At 36.9% G+C, this 19,713-nt stretch overlaps 4 protein-coding genes across 7 annotated transcripts in view; all 4 read right to left on the bottom strand.

The window, feature by feature from the left end:
- Positions 1 to 2,620, bottom strand: part of svilc (supervillin c) — a 40,825-nt gene extending 38,205 nt beyond the window's left edge. For 2 of the 4 annotated variants that reach the window (XM_048196924.1, XM_048196910.1), the window contains exon 1: positions 2,540 to 2,620. The gene's annotated coding sequence lies outside the window, so the exon portion shown is untranslated. Of the gene's footprint in view, positions 1 to 889; positions 1,026 to 2,539 lie in introns of those variants that run through there. The other 2 variants (XM_048196931.1, XM_048196916.1) reach the window with 2 other exon arrangements.
- Positions 2,621 to 2,783: 163 nt separating this feature from the next.
- cdk21 (cyclin-dependent kinase 21) lies at positions 2,784 to 7,777 on the bottom strand. Its single transcript, XM_048197123.1, has 8 exons — positions 7,622 to 7,777; positions 6,854 to 7,116; positions 6,641 to 6,773; positions 5,181 to 5,348; positions 4,986 to 5,095; positions 4,004 to 4,054; positions 3,772 to 3,904; positions 2,784 to 3,670 (listed from the first exon to the last, which is right to left on the bottom strand). The coding sequence occupies exons 2-8, from the start codon at positions 7,081 to 7,083 to the stop codon at positions 3,578 to 3,580; spliced, it is 918 nt and encodes a 305-aa protein (XP_048053080.1). The 5' UTR covers positions 7,084 to 7,116; positions 7,622 to 7,777; the 3' UTR covers positions 2,784 to 3,577.
- Positions 7,778 to 8,514: 737 nt separating this feature from the next.
- On the bottom strand, positions 8,515 to 14,881 carry LOC125268406 (all-trans-retinol 13,14-reductase-like). The gene is given in 13 exon segments (XM_048190621.1): positions 8,515 to 8,908; positions 10,233 to 10,359; positions 10,361 to 10,393; positions 10,494 to 10,660; positions 10,877 to 10,986; positions 11,083 to 11,221; positions 11,712 to 11,831; positions 11,933 to 12,130; positions 12,283 to 12,484; positions 13,646 to 13,750; positions 13,752 to 13,888; positions 14,054 to 14,235; positions 14,856 to 14,881. Coding segments are annotated over 13 exon segments (1,692 nt in total). The 3' UTR covers positions 8,515 to 8,762.
- A 1,382-nt stretch (positions 14,882 to 16,263) lies between these two features.
- Positions 16,264 to 17,538, bottom strand: LOC125272412 (CD209 antigen-like protein E). The gene is made up of 3 exons (XM_048197225.1): positions 17,220 to 17,538; positions 16,997 to 17,106; positions 16,264 to 16,574 (listed from the first exon to the last, which is right to left on the bottom strand). Exons 1-3 carry the CDS (start codon positions 17,295 to 17,297, stop codon positions 16,424 to 16,426), a joined length of 339 nt encoding a protein of 112 aa, XP_048053182.1. The 5' UTR covers positions 17,298 to 17,538; the 3' UTR covers positions 16,264 to 16,423.
- Between the last annotated feature and the right edge of the window lie 2,175 nt (positions 17,539 to 19,713).

Consider the following 19,713-nt stretch of genomic DNA (forward strand, 5'->3'; position numbering starts at 1 on the left):
AACAAGATGTTTAAGAGTTTATCAGGAACTGTCAGCATGGACATAATAAATTAAAAAATAAATGGCAGCGAATGACAGAAATTACATAGCTTTTGACCTTGTCAAGTCATAACCCTCACACACACACACTCATAATCTCAAGGAAGAATTTCCAAGATACAATTAATTTCCCATTATGATCATTATCCTTTATTATGCACACAATTTGGATAATAATTATAACCTGTAACACTTTGACGCCTGTACATATGATGCATTATAGAGGTATTCATAAAACTGTATAGTACACTTTATAATGCAAAGCATTTTCATAAATAATTGCAGAAACTGTAATATCTATTCTCCAAAATAATAATCACCTTTAACATGCTGCTTATCAAGCTCTGGTGAGAAAATTCAGGCGACCACAATATGAAAATAATGTGCCACATGGTCATGTAATTTTGCTATATTAACAAATGGCAAAGTCATTTGAATTTGCAGTATCGTACATTTATAGATCGTGCTATTAGAAACTTGAGGAAGTGAGTTATTTAATTTGAGGTGTACAGGTGCGTTTGCTGCGCTGCAAAAAGGTGCAAGCCCAGTTGCAGATATGTACTGAGCAGGATATTGGAGCAGGTATCGCATTTCACTCACTTTATACAATAAAGATTCTCAATACAATTTAAAAAAAAACTCATTTGACTGCAAGCAAAATCCAGCGCGCCATCTCTTTACAAGAGAAAGACACCATTGAAATGTTTAGTATGAACTGCCAAAGCAACTTTATGATATGAACTGAAAAGTTCGTTTTATCGTTTAGTTTCAGAACGATAGGAAAATCTAAGTGTTGTTATTCTTAAAACTCGTGGTAAGTGTAACAGCAGGAATGAATGACGGTACTTACTCGATCTGTGGATGGATCAGCTGTGCGCTCAGATCAACACTGACAGCTACACACACTTACACTGCCCCAATGGCCAATGAGAGAGTGTGACATGCCTTTTAGGGTGTGCGAGGAGGGGTTGGCGACGGGGTTGGGTTGGGTTGGGAAGTGAGAGAGAGAGAGAGAGAGAGAGAGAGAGAGAGAGAGATAAAAATACCCCCATGACTAGGGGGCAACATTCCATTGCAAGGGGCCACAGCTCATTTTATTAAAAAAGCTACTTCAGGTCGCACTCATATTTTTTTGCTTATTTAAAAGTATTACAGATCAGCACTTTTAAGAAATATTATTAAAATGATTTACACTCGCATGTAATGACGATTCACATCAGTAGTCTAGATTACAAAACAAAAACGTTTTGCGTTACATGGAGCGGGTCGCCCCCTCATGGGCGCCATTATTTTTACATCACATGCACTCGACGGTGTTTCTAATAAAAATAGTAACGCTGTGGATGTTTACTGAATGAGACAGAGAAACACAATCGAAAAGGAACAAAAATACAACAACTTTTGTTAGTAAACATATTTTAAGAATCTAGGCTGACAGGTGTCATACTTCAAGTATACAGCGCAAAACACTAGTAGCTAGCGACTATTGGGACCAACGGGAGCCAGCTAAAGAAATAAACACATTTTTGAGTGCACTTTTAATTTGGATCTACAGTATATGGATATTTAAAGGTACAGTAGGAGATCTGGGAAATGCTAAAGTTAGCCTACTAGCATCAAAAGCATCCCACCTTTCCTGCAAATCGGCGTCCAAAGCCACGCCTCCTCCAAAACACATGAACGCACGCACACAGCAGCTCTTGGAAAAGTGTCACAAAAGAAACTGAATTAGAGGCTGTTCACATATTGCGTTTTTTGCGCACTAAATTTTGTTATTTCAAATGTAGCCGCACGGCAGTCGCGCTCAATATGGAAGCGACGTGGTCGCAACATGCGTGCAGTGCGTTTTTTTCACAGACGCATCGAGATTAAAAATTCTCAAAAAATTCTCAGCCGAACAGTTGATCATAGCTGTACAGGGTGGTTTTTATATCTCATCTCCATAAATATATCTAGTAGTAATGCTTTGCACGTTTTTAGATGTGATATGTGAACGGCCGCTTAAACTACCTCATGTCTCAAAGCACATAACATTACAATAATAATGAACGTAAATAACTTAAAGAGCTTGTACAATAACTGCACATGAGCGCCCTCCCATTTCAATGAGCTCGTAATCACTACTTCAGAAGTGGGAATTATCAAATTTCCGATAGCACGTGAAGGCAGCATTAATGGTAGTTATGGCGTGAACGCAGCATAAGCTTGTTGTTTTGATTCAGAAGGAACCGTGGCTGCTGTTTTTTGTGACTGAGGTCTGTCTGTAGTCTGTATAAACTGCATGGAAGGGAATGTAAAAACATATGCTGACAGACAGGTACGTCGTATTATTTCATTCGGACCGAATATAAAGATTGGATGAACATTTTATGGTCCTATGCCTCCCACAGACAATATATATTTATAAAAATTACATTTAGACCGTTTAACATAGTGAGTGCTATCAGGATATGAGGAGACTTTCAACCAGTATAACAAAAATGTTTCTGTAGAGAATCACCTGTTGCATTTAATGGCGTCTCTGATCCCTCTGCATTACATTTCTTGGGGATGGCAGATGTCATTCCATGGGACTGAACTAGTTCCAATGTATGGTCATGCGCAATTGTTAAAAAATAAATAAAAAGTTATACTGTGGCATGACTGCCTCCCAGTGGCCACCTTTCGTAACTGTAGTCATCTTGCTCTTTACTATTGCATTAGATATTCTTGACAGTGGTTAAAGAAAAAAAGGTGGCAAGCAATGCTGAAATTGCTATTTTATTACTGAAGTGTCAGTTTAAAGAAAATAGTAAAATGTGCATTCAATTACATATTTAATTGATTTGTATTCATTTGAAAAATCAGAATGTCAACTAAGCTTAAATATCAATCTCAGCTCATTCAACAACAAACAGGCACCATTGCCTCTAGTTTGTGTTTACCTCAAATTCATCAGGAACAGAAAACACAAAACTTCAAACATTTTGCTCAGAACCTAAAACATTGTATACCTTTAAAAATAAGGCAAAACAAACACAAAATGGTATAAAAACATTACTATAAAAAAGTAAACTTTCAAAAACATCTTTAAAGTAGCACATTGAAACAATCTGGAAACATCAAACTTACCTGTTAAACAACCAATTGTGCTGCAACATACACAAAATGTCATTATTAGAGAGTTGTCACAAGTGAAAAAGACAATTTCTCATTCCTCAACCTTCGTAAACATGAGAACAAGGTGTTGGTATATAAAATAAAATTTTAGGGCAGGAGAGCTTCAGTAGAGAGTTTCATAAGGGCATTTGTTTCTTTTTAAACATCATCAGTACAGAGTTTCAGTAACATTTTCAATTTTCACCAAGAAGTTTTCATAGGAGAGAGAAAGAAAAAAAAAAAAAAAAAAAAACGTGATCCATTGGTTAAGGTGATGCACTTCACTCCATTATTTAAAAATCAATCTAATAGCTCTTGTGGCAGAATAATTCTTGGTGCGCCTCAGACTGGATGGGAGGAGCCAGTCTAATTATGTGACCCCGCCCTCTTCACTCATCTGTCACTCATCTTCACTGCTGCAGTCTGCCAGGAACGGGTGAGCCAAAGCTCTGCAGGCAGAGATGCGATGAGCTGGATTGAAAGCCAAAAATTGCTGCATGGAGAGGGAAGTTTCAGACAAGAAAAAAGATATTTAAATGTGTATTTTGAGTACTAAAATCTCTCTCCATATAGGAATCAATGAGTAACGCTTACAGACAACAAGTCATTCTCCTCATGGGCGAGGCTGGGCAGTAGTTGTGCTGTTGGCTTTGTCTCAACCCAGGCAGGAGTGTAGCAGACAGGGCTTTCTATGGGCCAGTCCTCCTCATCTGGCAAACCAATTACCCTGTGAGAGAGGGAACATAAAATTATCACAAAAATGTGTAGCTCTTGGTTGCAGTTAATATTAACTGAGATTTGGGAAAGCAAAAGTATTTCCACTCACTCAAAGATCTTTTGCAGCTGCTGGATCTCTGTGAATCCACAAAACAACGGCCTGCAGAAAAGTTGAGAAAGTTCAATCTCATAAATTGAAAAGCTGTTTTTTGGCTGTTTGGCTGTTTTTTTTTCTCGTATTTTGGAGCAAATTCATCTATCACTTGGTTAAAGATTTATATTAGGCCTGCCTTGTATTAGTGCATGTTTGACATCCTCAAAACCATAAACATGCCTGCATAAGGCAAAAGAAAATATGACCCAGACTACATTAAATACTGGTTCATAAGGTGTGCAGACTATGATACATAAGAAAATAAACACTATAAATTTATAAACCACAAAGATAATAATACAAACTTTAAAATAACAATAATTGTTATACCTACTGACTTGACTTATGCAGTTTATGGTAATATAAATACATTTCAGTTTTCAATATTAAGCATGTTTTTGCTTACGTTTGTACTATAGAAAAACACACTACCGTTCAAAAGTTTGGGAACTAATATTTCTTAATGTAACATGTAAAACAATTTAAAATACCTATTTTCTATTTTAATATACATTTAGACAGTAATTTATTCCTGTGATGTCAAAGCTGTATTTTCAGCATCATTACTCCGGTCTTCAGTGTCACATGATCCTTCAGAAATCATAATAATATGATGATTTGCTGCTTAAGAAACATGTATTACTATTATTAATGTTGAAAACAGTTGTGCTGCTTTATATGTTTGTGTTTCAGGATTATGTTTATGTATGTTCAGGATATGTTTCAGGATTCTCTGATGAATAGAAAGTTCAAAAGACCAGCACTTATATGAAATAGAAATCTTTTGTAACATTATAAATGTCTTTGGTGTCACTTTTGATCAATTTAATGCATTCTTGCTGAATAAAAGCCTAAAAACTGACTTTGGAACGCTAGTACGTGTCAGGTTGCAAATTGACATCCATTGTAAAAAAAAATGTCTCCGTTTTGCTCTCACCTTAACAGAAAGAGCTCTGCAAAGATGCAGCCGGCACTCCACATATCCACTGAAGACATGTAACTGGACTGCAACAGGACCTCTGGAGCCCTGTACCACAGAGTCACAACCTACACAAACACACAATTACAAATCACACACCAGAGCTCCCTACCACTCCACTTATTACAGCGAATGTGAATGTGAGGTCCATACACATGGAGTGAGGGCGATATGGTATGTATATATCCTGGCTAAACCAAAGTCTGCGATCTTGACCACCCCTCGACTGCTCACAAGCACATTGTCTGGCTTCAGGTCCCGGTGAATGACAGTGTTGGTATGGAGGAAGTCAAGTCCACTGAGCAGCTGACGCATCACATCCTACATAAAGACAGAGAGAGAAAAGCACATCAATCTAAAGGCCCGTTCACACCAAAAACGATAAAAAATAACTATATTAAAGGGATAGTTCAGCCAAAAATGAAAATTTGATGTTTATCTGCTTACCCCCAGCGCATCCAAGATGTAGGTGACTTTGTTACTTCAGTAGAACACAAATGATGATTTTTAACTCCAACCGTTGCTGTCTGTCAGTCAAATAATGCAAGTCAGCGGGAATTCCATCTATAAGAGTCAAAAAACACGTGCTCTGACAACGGAAGTGATCTCTCGCACTCATTGAAGTATAGGCGCGAGAGATCACTTCCATCATCAGAACGCGTTTTCAGACCTCACCAACCGGATGCTCAAGGCAGTTGGACATAGTGGTGTTTTAGAGGTAAAAAATGATATAAATACTGTTCGGTTTCTCACACAAACCGATCGTTTCGTGTCTTAGGACATCAATGTGTCGTCACGAGCCGCAGGGTTTCATTTGGATTTGTCTGTGCATGTTTTTTTTACTCTTATAGACGGAGTTCCCATTGACATGCATTATACGACTGACAGAAGGCAATGTTTGGAGTTAAAAATCATCATTTGTGTTCTACTGAAGAAACAAAGTCACCTACATCTTGGATGCCCTGGCAGATAAACATCAAATTTTCATTTTTGGGTGAACCATCCCTTAAATGTCCACGCCAACACACAATATTGTTCTGTTTATTCAAAGCAGACACTGCAATTTTGTCGTCTAGCACTTTAAATGCTCTTTAAAACTGAGCTCTGATTGGCTGTCAATATTTATATACAGTAGTCAACATTTGAAGTGGATCAAAAAAGTTCTTCAAAGTTGTCCTAAGAAGGTTTTGGGATAACTTTGATGAAAAGTTTTGATCCACTTCAAATGTTGACTACTGTAGTAATTCTGAAAGTGAGTCCAACTATATCGTTCCTCTGTGCCATTATTGTGATAGTTGTGGTGTGGACTCTGCTTTTCTTTTATACTTGAAATGATTTTCTAAAATGTGTCTTTATCATTATAGTCATTGTCCTTGGTGTAAAAGGGCCTTAAGCTGTGACATGTTGTATGTTCATTGAACTGTATCTTTTTTCCTGGGCAATAACGGAGGAAGTGTTGAATAATTTTCTTTGTTATGTGTCTATACAAAAACTGGTTTTCACAAAGACACATTCCCTAAGCAAATATGTGTCAACTAGACCTGGTTTCCCCTTTGTTGTTCTACTGAATATGAAAGATTGTCACTGCAAAATGAGAGGAGCAAAGTTCAAACCTTGATTTTGTCCCTGGCCAGGCCTTTCGCTGATGCTCTGCTGAGAAATGTGGTCAGGTCTTGATCGATGTACTCAAACACCAACGTCAGGTCAAACTTCTGGTTGTGCCATCCAGCTGAAACATTCAGCAACCTAAAGAGAGATGTCACAATGCTCTCAAACTGAAAACTCGCAAAACTTCTTCTCTGGTATTTGACCGTTTCCATGCTCACTTGACTATGTTCGGGTGGTTGAAGTGCTCTATTTTTCGCAGAAGAGCCACTTCTCGTATCACAAACTGAGGGATGCCAGACTCCGGCTCCTCGGGAACGTTCAGTCTCTTCACCGCTATGAGGCGCTGCTGTTCGCGCCTCTCTCTGGCTTTGTACACTTTCCCGTAGGAGCCCTGGCCGATTTCTGCCAGGATTTCATAATCTGAGCTCTCCCAACAGCTGTCATCCATGTTTAGATCAGATAAATCTGCCAGACCGCGTTACTGCAATAGACAAAAGTCATGAAGTCATTAAGAAAGCCGGACCGAGCTTTGTCAGGGCTTTCAAATGGTGTTCTAGCGATTCATATTATCTGGACTGTGCAGTTTAAAATTACTAATGAATAAACATAATAATTACATTAATATAATAAATATTTAGGAGTACAAGTGATTAAATTCTAGCGGAAAATTTTTTTTTAAGGACGACATGCCACTGACTTTAAATTTGTTTGTAAAATTAAATAAGTTTGCAAATTGACTTATTGAGATTAAAATCAATTAGATTTGACTTGATTCATTAATTGGTATCCGTGTAAGATTTGACATTTCCACAATCCTGTCGAGTGACCAAAGATGGCTCACGGTAACACGAGATAATAATTTATCCTTAACATATATATCGTGATAAAATGGTGTTTATTAAAAAATTATCTCAATACCGCGGTAAACGTGCATGTCCATGTGAAAACTGTACAATATAATGTGATAACTAACGTTACTGCCATACCTTTGCTGTCAATGTCACCCAAAACCTTGAGCAGGAAAATCACCTCTTTTAGATCACTGACACGGACCAATATGTGTTGTTTGCCATGATTTTAATAAAACCTCGCGACATGCAGGGGTGTGAGATTTATATCGGCACCACCAGCCAATGAACAGCTGTGGATTTCTGCTGGGTTTCCCCCATCTCACTCAACTATTTAAGAAAACCTATTTTCTCACGTGGAAAGATGTACATTTATGCACTGAGATTGTCGACAAAAATCTTAATATTGTAGGCTATAAATAAAAAATAATATAAAAACCTACATATGTTAATACCTGTACCATGACTTTAGACACATGAAAATGCAAAATTTACTTCTTAATGATTGAGTTTAGGCTTGTTTAAGATTATCATTCTTTTTCTTACCAAGTACTGATGATTAGACAACAAATGCATTTATCAAATACAATATCTGCCATTTTGAGACTTGCAGCCACACACTGCCCCCTCCATGTAAAACCACATACATTCCACACAGTGATTTGTTGTTCAAATGAACACATTTATTCCTGATGCACAAGCATCCATTGTATATTAATTAGCACATTTATTCAAGTCTGCAACTTGAAAAGGCAGCAAAACACACAGGTAAATGTGCACATGCCATCATCAGACAGCTTCTTCAATATATCATTTGCATGTAAATCCTTTATACAGACCTAGAGGCCTAGATCCACAATGATTACTCAAATCTAAGTGCAAATAAAATTTCAGTTCATACTCATTACAAAAACCCAAATTACTCAGTGCTAAGCATCTGTCTTCTGCTTTTTACACTAAAAAAAAAAAAAAAACACACACATAACAAAACACAAAAACAGGTTTGGGAAAAGTGCAAAGCAGTTTAAAAAAAAAAAAAAAAACTTGATTACAGTAAAAACATTTAACTGAATCTGATTTGTTTCCCTTTAAAAGTAGATTTGAAATTTTGAAAGTTTTAAACCAGTAAGGCACTTGGTTAACTCTGCATTACTGTTAGGTTGTGCAGTGGTTAATTTTTTAATAAATCACACAGATCCTCCCTCTGTTCTTCTCCGGAGCCATATCTAACATATATATGCACATCTGAATGATTATGAAGGTTACGTGTTACTGATACTTATTCTTTCTTCTTGTTGTTGCAATTCTTGACTTTTCTGGCAAGACCGATGGAATCTAGATGAAGATTACGGTTCAGGATGACAGAACCACACGTGAGCGCTCCTGCCAATGCTCCAGCAAAACCACACAACATCATATCCTGACCTGCAAGTGAAGTGCAGATTTGAAAGAAAAAGGAGACAAAGCAGAGATCTCAGGACATCCATTGAAATGCACTTTGTCTTTTCTTCATTTTAAACAGCAAATACAAAAAAATGCAAGGCATGGCCTAAGTCTCAAAATATACTTTTGGATGGTATAACTATACTGTATGGACTTGCACGCATTAAGGAAGTTTTCCCGAACAGGGTTTCGTGAGTTCATGAAAAGCGAAGCAATATAATTTAGTGTGATGATTATCAAATAAAAGCCTGCAATTGAATTAAATAACTATAGTTTGTTTATAACTATAGTTTATAGTTTGATGTACTGGGTGTTTCAGAGTAAAGAAAGTAAAAATGAAAATACCGTGTCAGAAACAAGTTTCCATAACTACTACTACTAATAATTATAACTACTTTTATTAATATTATTATTATCAACATCAGAGAATCGTGAACATGCAAATGTGTCGATAATTATTGTTTAAGTTTTAACTTAAAATCTCAAGGGGTACTCCAAGTACTTTTTTTTTTATATACATCTAAGCAGTTCAGCTGACAAAAAAAGTTTATGAAACCCTGCATTAAAGGGTTAGTTCACCCCAAAATAAAAATTCTGTCATTAATTACTCACCCTCATGTTGTTCCAAACCAGTAAGACTTTCGTTCATCTTCAGAACACAAATTAAGATAGTTTTGATGAAATCTGGGAGATTTCTGTCCCTTTACAGAACAGCTAGGTGACTACCACTTTTACACTTCAAAAGTTCATAAAGAGATCGGAAAACTAATCCATATGAATCGAGCGGATTAGTCCAAATTATCTACAGAGACACGATCGTTTTATATGATGAACAGATTGAATTTAGGCTTTTATTCACATATAAACATTGATCAGTGAACAAACAGAAGCTCAATCGACCCTGCTTGATGCGTGAGAACAAACCTCTTTCTGAAGCTCAAACATGCTGCGAAACACAAGAATGAACCTCAGTGGTTCTTGCACGTCAAGCAAACAAGCTTCTGTTTACCACAACTGATGTGTGAGTTGATGAATGTTTACATGTGAATAAAAGCCTAAATTAAATCTGTTCATCATTAAAAGCGATTATGCCTCTTCAGAAAATCTAGAATAAACCACTAAATTCATATGGATTATTTTTACAACCTCTTTATGGACCTTTTGAAGCTTCAAAGTGTCAGTTGCGTAGCTGTTTATGGAGGGACAGAAAGCTCTCAGATTTCATCAAAAAGATCTTCATTTGTGTTCCAAAGATGAAGGAAAGTCACACCCTTTAAGGCAAAAAGGCAGAATCAGATACAATCACCTGTGAGGAAGAGGTTTTTAATGGGTGTCTGTGGTCTGATGATGGCATTTAGTTCAGTGTTGAAGCGAGGAATTCCATGATCGACTCCATAGATCTCTCCTTTAGGAGCACCAATGTAATGCTGATTTCGTGATTGGGGTGCCTGCATCCACATATTCAATCTACAGATAGAGACAGACAAAAAGAGTGCATAATAAAACTAAATCAAAAGGAAAAAAATGTGCAATTTAGAGACAAAGACCGTGTTTGTAGAGTTCACACCCTGTCCTTGATCTTAGGAAAGATCTCAGTCACTGCTTCTAATATGTTATTGATGAACGCCTGCTTCAGCTCCTTATAATCTGTGCTTCTGTTCTTCACTTTGTCATCTTTCCACTCTTCAAACCATTCATAGTTAGCAAAGCTAACAACAGTCACGGTGGATTTACCTGTAGGGAAAACGATGATGCATCAAGCAGAATTGTCAGTTATTTTAGTAGAGAATGTGTAATAATTGTTTTGATTACATGTGTGGTCAAATGTGGACAAGCTCAAAACACTTTGGATGCATTTTACACATGTATCTTTGTCCACTTGTGAGCAGATAAACAAAACAAAAAAAATCCAGATGTGAATATCATTGTATCTACTATTTTTCTCTCTACCTGGTTTTCTTTCTGGCCAAGTTGGGTCTTTGGCAGAGGGAGAGGCCACAAAAATCACAGGAACACTTTTAGAAGATTCTTCCCTGCTCCCCTTCATGTAACCCTCCATCCTGGAAGAACAGCAGACATGTGCACATAATGAGAGGCGTGCTGTTTTTAGAAAAATGGTTGAAGAATACACAAAATATTGGTAGGTTCACACTCACAGCTCATCCAAATTGTTGTCAGGGAAGATAAAGAAATTGTCTGCTTTTAGGCCCAGCTCCTCCTTTGTCCCATCCAAACCAATGAAAATACTGAGACCACCATCTCCATGCTGCACCATACTCAACTGTTTCTGGATCGCTGCACAGTACCATCACAAAAAGACCATACAGTACGCTCACATTAAAAGAAATACTGTACAAACTTCACAGCAAAGAGGATACTAAACAAAGCGGGCATTTTGGCATAACTTTGTGTGGTTTTGTCTGTTCAAACGCGAAAGAGAACTGAATGCGGCCGGCACGCTGAAGCGGCTTTCTGTGTGCATGAGTCGTATGAGTCTGTCACACAGACAGGAGATTCACAGACAGCGCGCAAGTACAGATATAAGTTTTCTTTTTTGCATCTTATCATGCTTGAATGGTTAAATAGCACTTAAATGAATGATAGCGTGATCATATAATGCAATGCTAGCTAAAGGATGATGGGAAAAAATGGATACTGCATTAATTGCATTGAATATTTTTAACGCGTTAAACTGAAAACAATTTATTGCATACATTAACATGTTAATTTTGACAGCATTAATAACAATCTAAAAATATGTTGTTGTCGTTGTAGTATCGCTCACCAGGCATAGTCTGCACATCTTTAGGCAGGAGATGCTGGTATGTATTAAAGATTCCAGCATCTGAAATCACTATGGGAGCGTGTACATGCACCTCCTCCTGACCCTTCAGAACACTCACACCTGCAGAAATGCCAACAAAACAATCCAGTTATTAAATCCACAGAAAACATCTTTAAACATGCATGTCTTGCAAATGTCTCATTTAAATTGAATCATGTTACCAATAGCCTCTTTAGCGTCGTTGAGGAGTATACGGTTGACAGGTGCTCTAAAAAGCACAGCACCTCCTGCCTTCTCAATGATGGGGATCATGTGGTAGGCGATCTCACTAGCGCCACCCTTTGGGAACCAGGCACCATTCATGTAGTGGCACACAAGCAAACTGTGCATGGAAAAGCTTGCTTCTTTGGGCATTTTACCTGTTTACCAAACACAAAAACCAAAGGAAGGTCAGTAGCTTGTGAGATGTGTGCACCCATAAACATCCAACTCTTATTAACTAGAAATACAAAGGGTAGACATGCAACAACAAACTGATATCGTAATTTTCAATAAAGCCAGATTATCTCACCGTAGGTCCCAAAGATGTAGCACAACACAGCTCTCAGGTCCTTATTCTGTGTGAGCTCATTCACCACATCCGTCAGGCTGCGGGAGGCATAGCGGAAGAAGGTAGAGAGGCATTTGGCCAGGCCTGTGTGCACCAGGAACTTTGCCAGAGGAATCGGGAGGAGCTTCAGCAGAACCATGAACCACACACCATTCCCAACTTTCTGACAGGTGCATTAAGAATCAGAGTTACATTTTGTGTTTTACTCCATGTCTTTATGAAGTTCTGTAATGTGTCTAATCAGTTTCTAAGGCCCACCTGGTATTTAGATGCTTTTTGGTCGATCGGATCACAAGTGGACGACAGTAAATACAGGTGTAAATGGGGTGTAAAACATTTTGAGCTTGTAAACTTTGACCACTTCCAGAGGTAGTCGAAAACGCATTTGACTGGATTGCTTTCATAATGGAAACTCTCATGTGGTCGAACAGCCAGCCACTTAATACCACCTACTGACCTATTGCGTAAACATTATGGGAAGTGCGCTAGCCAGGTGAGATTTAAACTTGAAAACGGCTGAAGACCCAAGTTTGATTTGAAGCAGAAACTAAAGCTCTCTCTGTATATTTTCCCTTCGTTTCCTGCCACGTTCATATGTAAATTGTGTAAGCTTATTGTGTCCATTAGATTAAAAGATCTGGAAAAAAAAAAAAAAAAACATACATTTACCCACACATAGACTGTCCCCTCGAAGAAATCAGGACAGAAGTGGTGGAAAGTGGACAAGAGATGGATTAAAATATGAGGTGTAAACGGGTATGTGTCTGCCTTATCCACTTGTGATTCGATCAGCCAAAATGCATCTTAATACCAGGTGGAAACAGGGCCTAAGTCTAGCATTTTAACTAATGACATGCAGTATAATGCATTAACAATCATCAAAGTGTCAAAGGACAGAACTTTAATGAAGTTCATGCACAAGCATGCAGTGTTTAGAGAAATGTCACAACACTCTTGGATGACTGCCTGTCTGTGGCTATGATTGTGGGGGAAAGGTCATGCAATCAGCTACTGTACATGTTGTCATAAAGACATTTATTCTTTTAACTCCTAAAGGCATTCAAATCCATAGATTTTTAGAGCACTGAATGGTTTCAACTAAAAGTTTGGGGTCAGTAAGATCTTTATTTTTCTTATGGGAAGAAATTAATAGGAGTAACATGGGTGGTGAGCATAAGAGACTTCTTTGAAAAACCTTTTTTTTAATCCTCCCCAACCTTCAATGTATTTTAATAAAAACAGCTTCCATATGACCAAAACATGCACGGATACCTGATAGACAACCCCTATATTTTAATATCTAAACACTATCCTTGTTTCTCACCTTGGAAAGTCTCACATATTCATCAATGGCCTTTTCCTCCCCTGGGAAGCACTTCTTCAGTTCGTCCATGTAGCGTTTTCGTCCACTGTAGATGGGGTATATGCGCCAGATTTTCTGGTGGACCCAGGATCACTTTATCATAGGGATTATCCAGTGGCACCCACTGCAGCTGCCCATTGGTCAACTGGTCAATCACACAGCGAAATGGCTTGTGATCCAGCAGTTCCCCTATATAGTGGATACCTGAGGTAGGGAAAAGGCATTCAGATCACTGGAAACTGACCATTAGGAAAACAATGTGTGCTATTTTGAAGGTAAATTATATATGGCTATGATGGTTTAATAAGACACAATAAATGAGCTTATATATGGATTATCAGGTTGATGAGGTACAAAATTCATTCTCACCAACATCAAACTCAAAGCCTTGCTCTGTGAAGGTGTGACAGCATCCTCCAGCCCGGTCATGTTGCTCCAGAACCAGAACCTTCTTACCAACTTTAGCCAACAGGACAGCAATTGCCAATCCACCAATCCCACTGCCTACCACTATTGCATCCAAGTCCTGGGGGACCTTATGGCCAGGAAGCCTGGATGTGGAAACAAATGTGGAGTTAAAGTGATGATACACAAGGCTAATTTTTGAGCAATGTATGCCGCTCTTTTTATTCATCAAAGAAATCCTGAAAAAAAAAATCACGTTAAAAAAAAATATATATTAAGCAGCACAACATTTGTAATAAATCAACATATTAGATTGATTTCTGAAGGATCATGTGACACTGAAGACTGGATTTAATGATGCTGAAAATTCAGCTTTGATCACAGACATAAATTATATTTTAAAGTATATTATAATAGAAAACCATTATTTTAAATTGTAATAATATTTTACAATTTTACTGTTTTTTTCTGTATTTTTGATCAAATAAATGCAGGCTTGATGAGTAGAAGACACTTCTTTCGAAAACATTAAAAATAGTAATGTTTCCAAACTTGGTAGTGTACATACACATACATAATAAACTTATACATACATACATTATTTGAAGTTATCATCTCATTAGATTTTGCAACCAACATTTATTTCCTCGTTTCGTTTTTCGTCTCATTAAGACCTCTGAAATGAACCAGTCAAATAAATAGGCTAATTTGTCGTATTGCATGTTATCAATTTCCTTATTTCACAAGGTCATTTTTTATAGCCTACATAAACAAAAGGTTCTCAATTACCATTCTCAAATGAAACAGACTCAATTCTTAAATAAATGATGGTAGGCTAAATAATCTGCTTTTCTCTTATGAATATTTATTTATTTACTACTTCTCTAAATAAAGACATTATAACTGATTTAAAGGGTTAGTTCACCCAAAAATGAAATTTCAGTCATTAATTACTCACCGTCATGTCGTTCTACACCCGTAATATCTTCGTTCATCTTCAGAACACAATTTAAGATATTTTTGATGAAATCCAATGGCTCAGTAAGGCCTGCATTGCAAGTTTAAAAATATTAAACATGTTAAGCAAGTTAATTTTCTTTTTCAATGCCCAGAAAGCAACTAAAGATGGTTCAACCTTAATGTTATGAAGCGATGAGAATACTTTTTGTGTGCCAAAAAACAAAAAAAGGCTTCATTACGTCATGTGTTTTGAAATTTCAGTGGTTCATGTGACTCTGGTAGTTTGATACACGCTCCGAACCACTGATTCAAAACAAAAGATTTGTAAAGCTTCGAAGCTTCATGAAGCAGTGTTTTGAAATCACCCATCACTAGATATTGTTGAATAAAGTCGTTATTTTCGGTGCACAAAAAATATTCTCATCGCTTCATAACATTAAGGTTGTAGTCACTGTAGTCACATGAACTGTTTTAAATACATCTTTAGTAGCTTTCTGGGAATCTGAATGTGTTAATTATCCTCACTGAGCCATCGTACTTTATCAAAAATATCTTAACTTGTGTTCTGAAGATGAACGAAGGTCTTACGGGTGTGGAACGACATGAGGGTGAGTAATTAATGACAGAATTTTTGGGTGAACTAAAGAAAGCATTTATGGTTTAGCTAATTTACTAATGGATTAGGACGAAAGAGATTGGATGTGTTATTTTAATATATTTCAGTGAGCTGTTGTGCGTTCAAGACGTCATAATAAATATCCTAGCGTTTTAATAGGCTAACAATAAACACTATAAGCCTAATGCCCAAAAATATAAAGCAATTGTTCAGGAATAGCAATTCAGATTGCTGTTGTCTGAAGCTTATCCTATGAATTCTTATGTTTGGCATGTTGAGAACATTGTGAAATTTCTTTGCAAATGACTGGGCATTATTCTGACACCACATTTCAGCATTTTGGCTTTTTACAAAACAAGTTTGAAACAGAATTAAGTAAAGTACTAGGCCTATACAACAGAATTGGGCACAGCAACCTTGTTGGATACACTCTCAGAAAATAAAGTACAAAATTGTACCTTTAGGGGTACAATGGCTTGTCACTGGGGCTGTACCCTCAAGGGTACAAATTTGTACCTTTGTACCATTGTACCCCTAAAGGTACAAATTTGTACTTTAGTTTCTGAGAGTGTAGCCTACAGTACGCAGGGTGTAAATTTATGACTTTATTTGCAAACATAACATGTATGGCATTACACATGACCAATAATTATTACAACTCAACACTCATTATGACAACAGGTTTAAAGTTTAAAGATAACTACATCTAAATAAAAGCAATAAAATTAATCTCTTTTAATTATTCATTTAGATCTCTGTCACTGAGGTGATGGAGAGCATGGGATCTGACAGATCCTTTTCTCTTTCCTCAAACAAGAAACGTCCCCCCATTTCTCACCCTTTAAGATAACACAGTCTTCACCATGCAAAGGATTTTCAACTTTCCAGTCATCTGGGGGTGACTCCCATCTAAAACAAAGTGTAGTATTAGCCTATACATGTATGAGATCAAGAATAGAACAAAAACTCTTAAAAGTAAAAGGTTATATTGAACCTTAAAGGGTTCTGTCAGGTGCTTCATATATAGAAACCTTTAGAGGTTCCCATCATGCAATCATTTTAGGAATTTTGGCTAAAAAAAAATTATTTTTATTTTAATTCATAAACATACTTTTTATCACTAGAAAAAACATTAAACATGAAAGTATTGTGCAAACATTTAACACATTTATCCTTATATAGGACTCTCTTTTTTGCACAAAACACCTAGTAAATATATACAACACCACTGAAACTTTTTTTGTGTTGGCAAAATAACAGCTTCATTGGTTTGTGATTCGTCACTAATTACAGAACTGAATATCCTGACAGGCTTTTAAAATGATACTTACAAGAGGTTGTTGTTTAAGGGGGTGTTGTCCACCCAAAGCCACACCCCCTCTGTCTGGCTGTCGGTCAGGCCAATCCAGTGGTAGTCAATGACTCTTTCAGAGAGAAATTCCTACAACACAAAAACAAGGGCTCTTTTCATTGTCTTGTGTAATGAAACCCAAAATGTATTATTTTAAAACACATCGTTTTCTTTATCCTAGTCACACTGCTCCCCATCTGTACCTGCTCTTCCATGCTGTTGATGATGACCAGGTCTCCACCCAGATCCTGACAGCGTTCTCTGCTGCTGTTCCAGTCCATGGTATCAGTGGAGAAAACATAGAATCTGCCCTTGTCCTGGACCCACTTCTCTTTTATATCTGCATCTACAGTTTAGCTATAGTGTTAATAAAGATGTACAGGAAGTGTGCACACACGCACACACATAAACATGATCTGAGTATGTGGTTAAAACCAGATAAGTGAGAAAGAAATATCTCACTTCAAATATTTACATATTTCATTTTCTGTGCTTCAGCCTAGTGTTGTAGCACTCGTCTTGGTCTTGAGACCGGTTTTAAGACCATTTTTTGAAGGTCTTGGTCTTGGCCGCATTTGGTCTCGGTCTTGTCTTTGTCTCAGACTAAAAGGACTCGGGATTTTATTTCAAGACCACAACTGCAGGGATATCACCAAATTGCAGTTGCATTGTCTGATGTCTTTGTTAACATCATTAATTTGATTGTATGTAAAACTTCCTGCATCAAATCAACTTATTTCTAATTTCATTATTTTATTTTGTTGCTGTTGTGCCAGGTCAGAAATCAACAAGGGATTGTGTCAAAAAATGTCACCAAAATTAATACAAATGCCCACAAAATTCAAGATATGATTTCAAAAACGTAGATCTTGATAACATATGATATAATTAAGCAATATCACAAGAAAGAGGGCTGTTTTCACAAATATGAGCACAATTGCAAATGTCATATTGACTTTTTATTATTATTTTAAAAATGTTCAATAAACAAAATTTTATTTTTAAAACATTAATCTCAACATTATTTATGCATTTGTAATTGTACCTATTCAGATAGGCAGTTGTCATGGTAGAAAGATCACTGTTGTTTTTATGGATGCATTTAAAAATGGTTTTAATAAAAAATAAAATAAAAACCTTGTTAACAGTGTATGTGTGTGTTTGGACATTATTTCAGGGAAAATTGTTATTAGGGCCAGGTGTTATAGGTCCTTACGAAAGCGAAAGGAACCACAATCAGCTTTAGGTAAATACATACAGGATTTAATAATAAATGCTATGTTTTCTGATAACCAGATTGTTTCTAATGTATTACTTATCTCAGTGTCCTTTTCAAAAGCAGCTATATAGTTTAGTAATAACAGCACCACCTGCAGTTACGATTAACATAACATAGCTTTTATATTATAGCAATGGCCATTTTAACCCTTGTGCATTGTTTTGGGCATTTAAAATTAAATTAAAAGCTTATACTTACAACAGATGTACAAAATAAGTAAATAAATGTCATTGTTAGTGTGAAATCTAATGGCTTGTTGTTTTATTCATTAAGTTTTTTTCCCCAGTAGATGGCAGTAAACTTTCACTAGACTGGTTCAATTTTCAATTTCAATGAAATTGAGAAATGCAAATCTTTTTAAGTCGAATTTGCTGTAATGTTGCCATTTTAACAAAAACATGAAAATGAAGAAATGAAGGCAAATAAAAATACCATAACTGTAGACTAAAAAATAAAGGATTGATATTACATGTTAAATTATATAAAATTTAGTTACAAAATAGTTACGAAATCACATTATACCAGTTAAACAGTTCAATGCACTTCCTAAATGAACAGCACACAAGGGTTAAATAAAGATGTGAAATAATTAAAAGTCTTTCTATCACGTTCTTCAGATCACACTTGAAACCATCACCCCACCTGAACCGACAGCATATACATGCTCATGTGCTGCTGGGAGAAATTTGTGCAACCATCTGGTTGCATTAATGTATCAGACAGCACATTTTAGTACGCTAGGCACCAAGAATGTTCCGGCTGCCCTTGCATGCACAAGCGAGCAGCAGTCCTGGCATAGGCCCCGCACCCAGGTAAAAGAAAAAAAGAAAAGAAAACTCCTCATCCTTCAAACAGATTTAATTTAACAACAGTTAATAATAAAGCAGTAATAAATAAAAATAAATGTAAAGTGGCTAATGTGCAAATAAAGTTACGATCTTCCAGTAAAAATATATAAATGTTTTGTCAGGGCATAACTCCTGAACCGGTGGATGAACTTGTGGTGCGTAAGCCGAAAGCCTCTGGCAGGAGCAGTGTGCAGTCAACCCTGTACAAAGCATATGGAGGTAATCTCCATATACTAATAACACACACCTTCTGATGATGATGTCCTTGCTGGAGCAGCATCCCTCATTTCTCTTAGACCACAGCCGCTAATAGCTAAGATTGTCGATGGGATGTCTGCTGTAACAATGGTGTCAAAGTTTGGAGGTCCCCAAAGGTTCACTGCTTTCCTACCAGTGTCCTGCTGTGCTGCCAAAGGATGTGGTTAAGCATCCAAATGCTCCACAATTCCCCCCATTACCTGTCCCACAATACACACTCCCACAGTACAATTTTGTCCCTGGCAGCTGGGCTGAACTCCTGCATATGCAGAGTCTGGAGGTGACACCTGAGATGTCAGGGATCATTGAGGA

The sequence above is a fragment of the Megalobrama amblycephala genome, linkage group LG1 (assembly GCF_018812025.1).
Source record: "Megalobrama amblycephala isolate DHTTF-2021 linkage group LG1, ASM1881202v1, whole genome shotgun sequence".
Taxonomy (NCBI): domain Eukaryota; kingdom Metazoa; phylum Chordata; class Actinopteri; order Cypriniformes; family Xenocyprididae; genus Megalobrama; species Megalobrama amblycephala.

Excerpts from the sequence above, each read along its gene's own strand:
- cdk21 (XM_048197123.1), bottom strand. The coding sequence starts at position 7,083 with ATGGATGACAGCTGTTGGGAGAGCTCAGATTATGAAATCCTGGCAGAA. Across the intron at positions 5,096-5,180 it reads ATATCGCCCTCACTCCATGT|GTTGTGACTCTGTGGTACAG; the intron begins GTATGGACCTCA and ends GTGTTTGTGTAG. Across the intron at positions 3,905-4,003 it reads CAGCTGCAAAAGATCTTTGA|GGTAATTGGTTTGCCAGATG; the intron begins GTGAGTGGAAAT and ends CCTCTCTCACAG.
- LOC125272412 (XM_048197225.1), bottom strand. The coding sequence starts at position 17,297 with ATGGACTGGAACAGCAGCAGAGAACGCTGTCAGGATCTGGGTGGAGAC. Across the intron at positions 17,107-17,219 it reads TCAACAGCATGGAAGAGCAG|GAATTTCTCTCTGAAAGAGT; the intron begins GTACAGATGGGG and ends TTTGTGTTGTAG. Across the intron at positions 16,575-16,996 it reads CCCTTAAACAACAACCTCTT|ATGGGAGTCACCCCCAGATG; the intron begins GTAAGTATCATT and ends ACTTTGTTTTAG.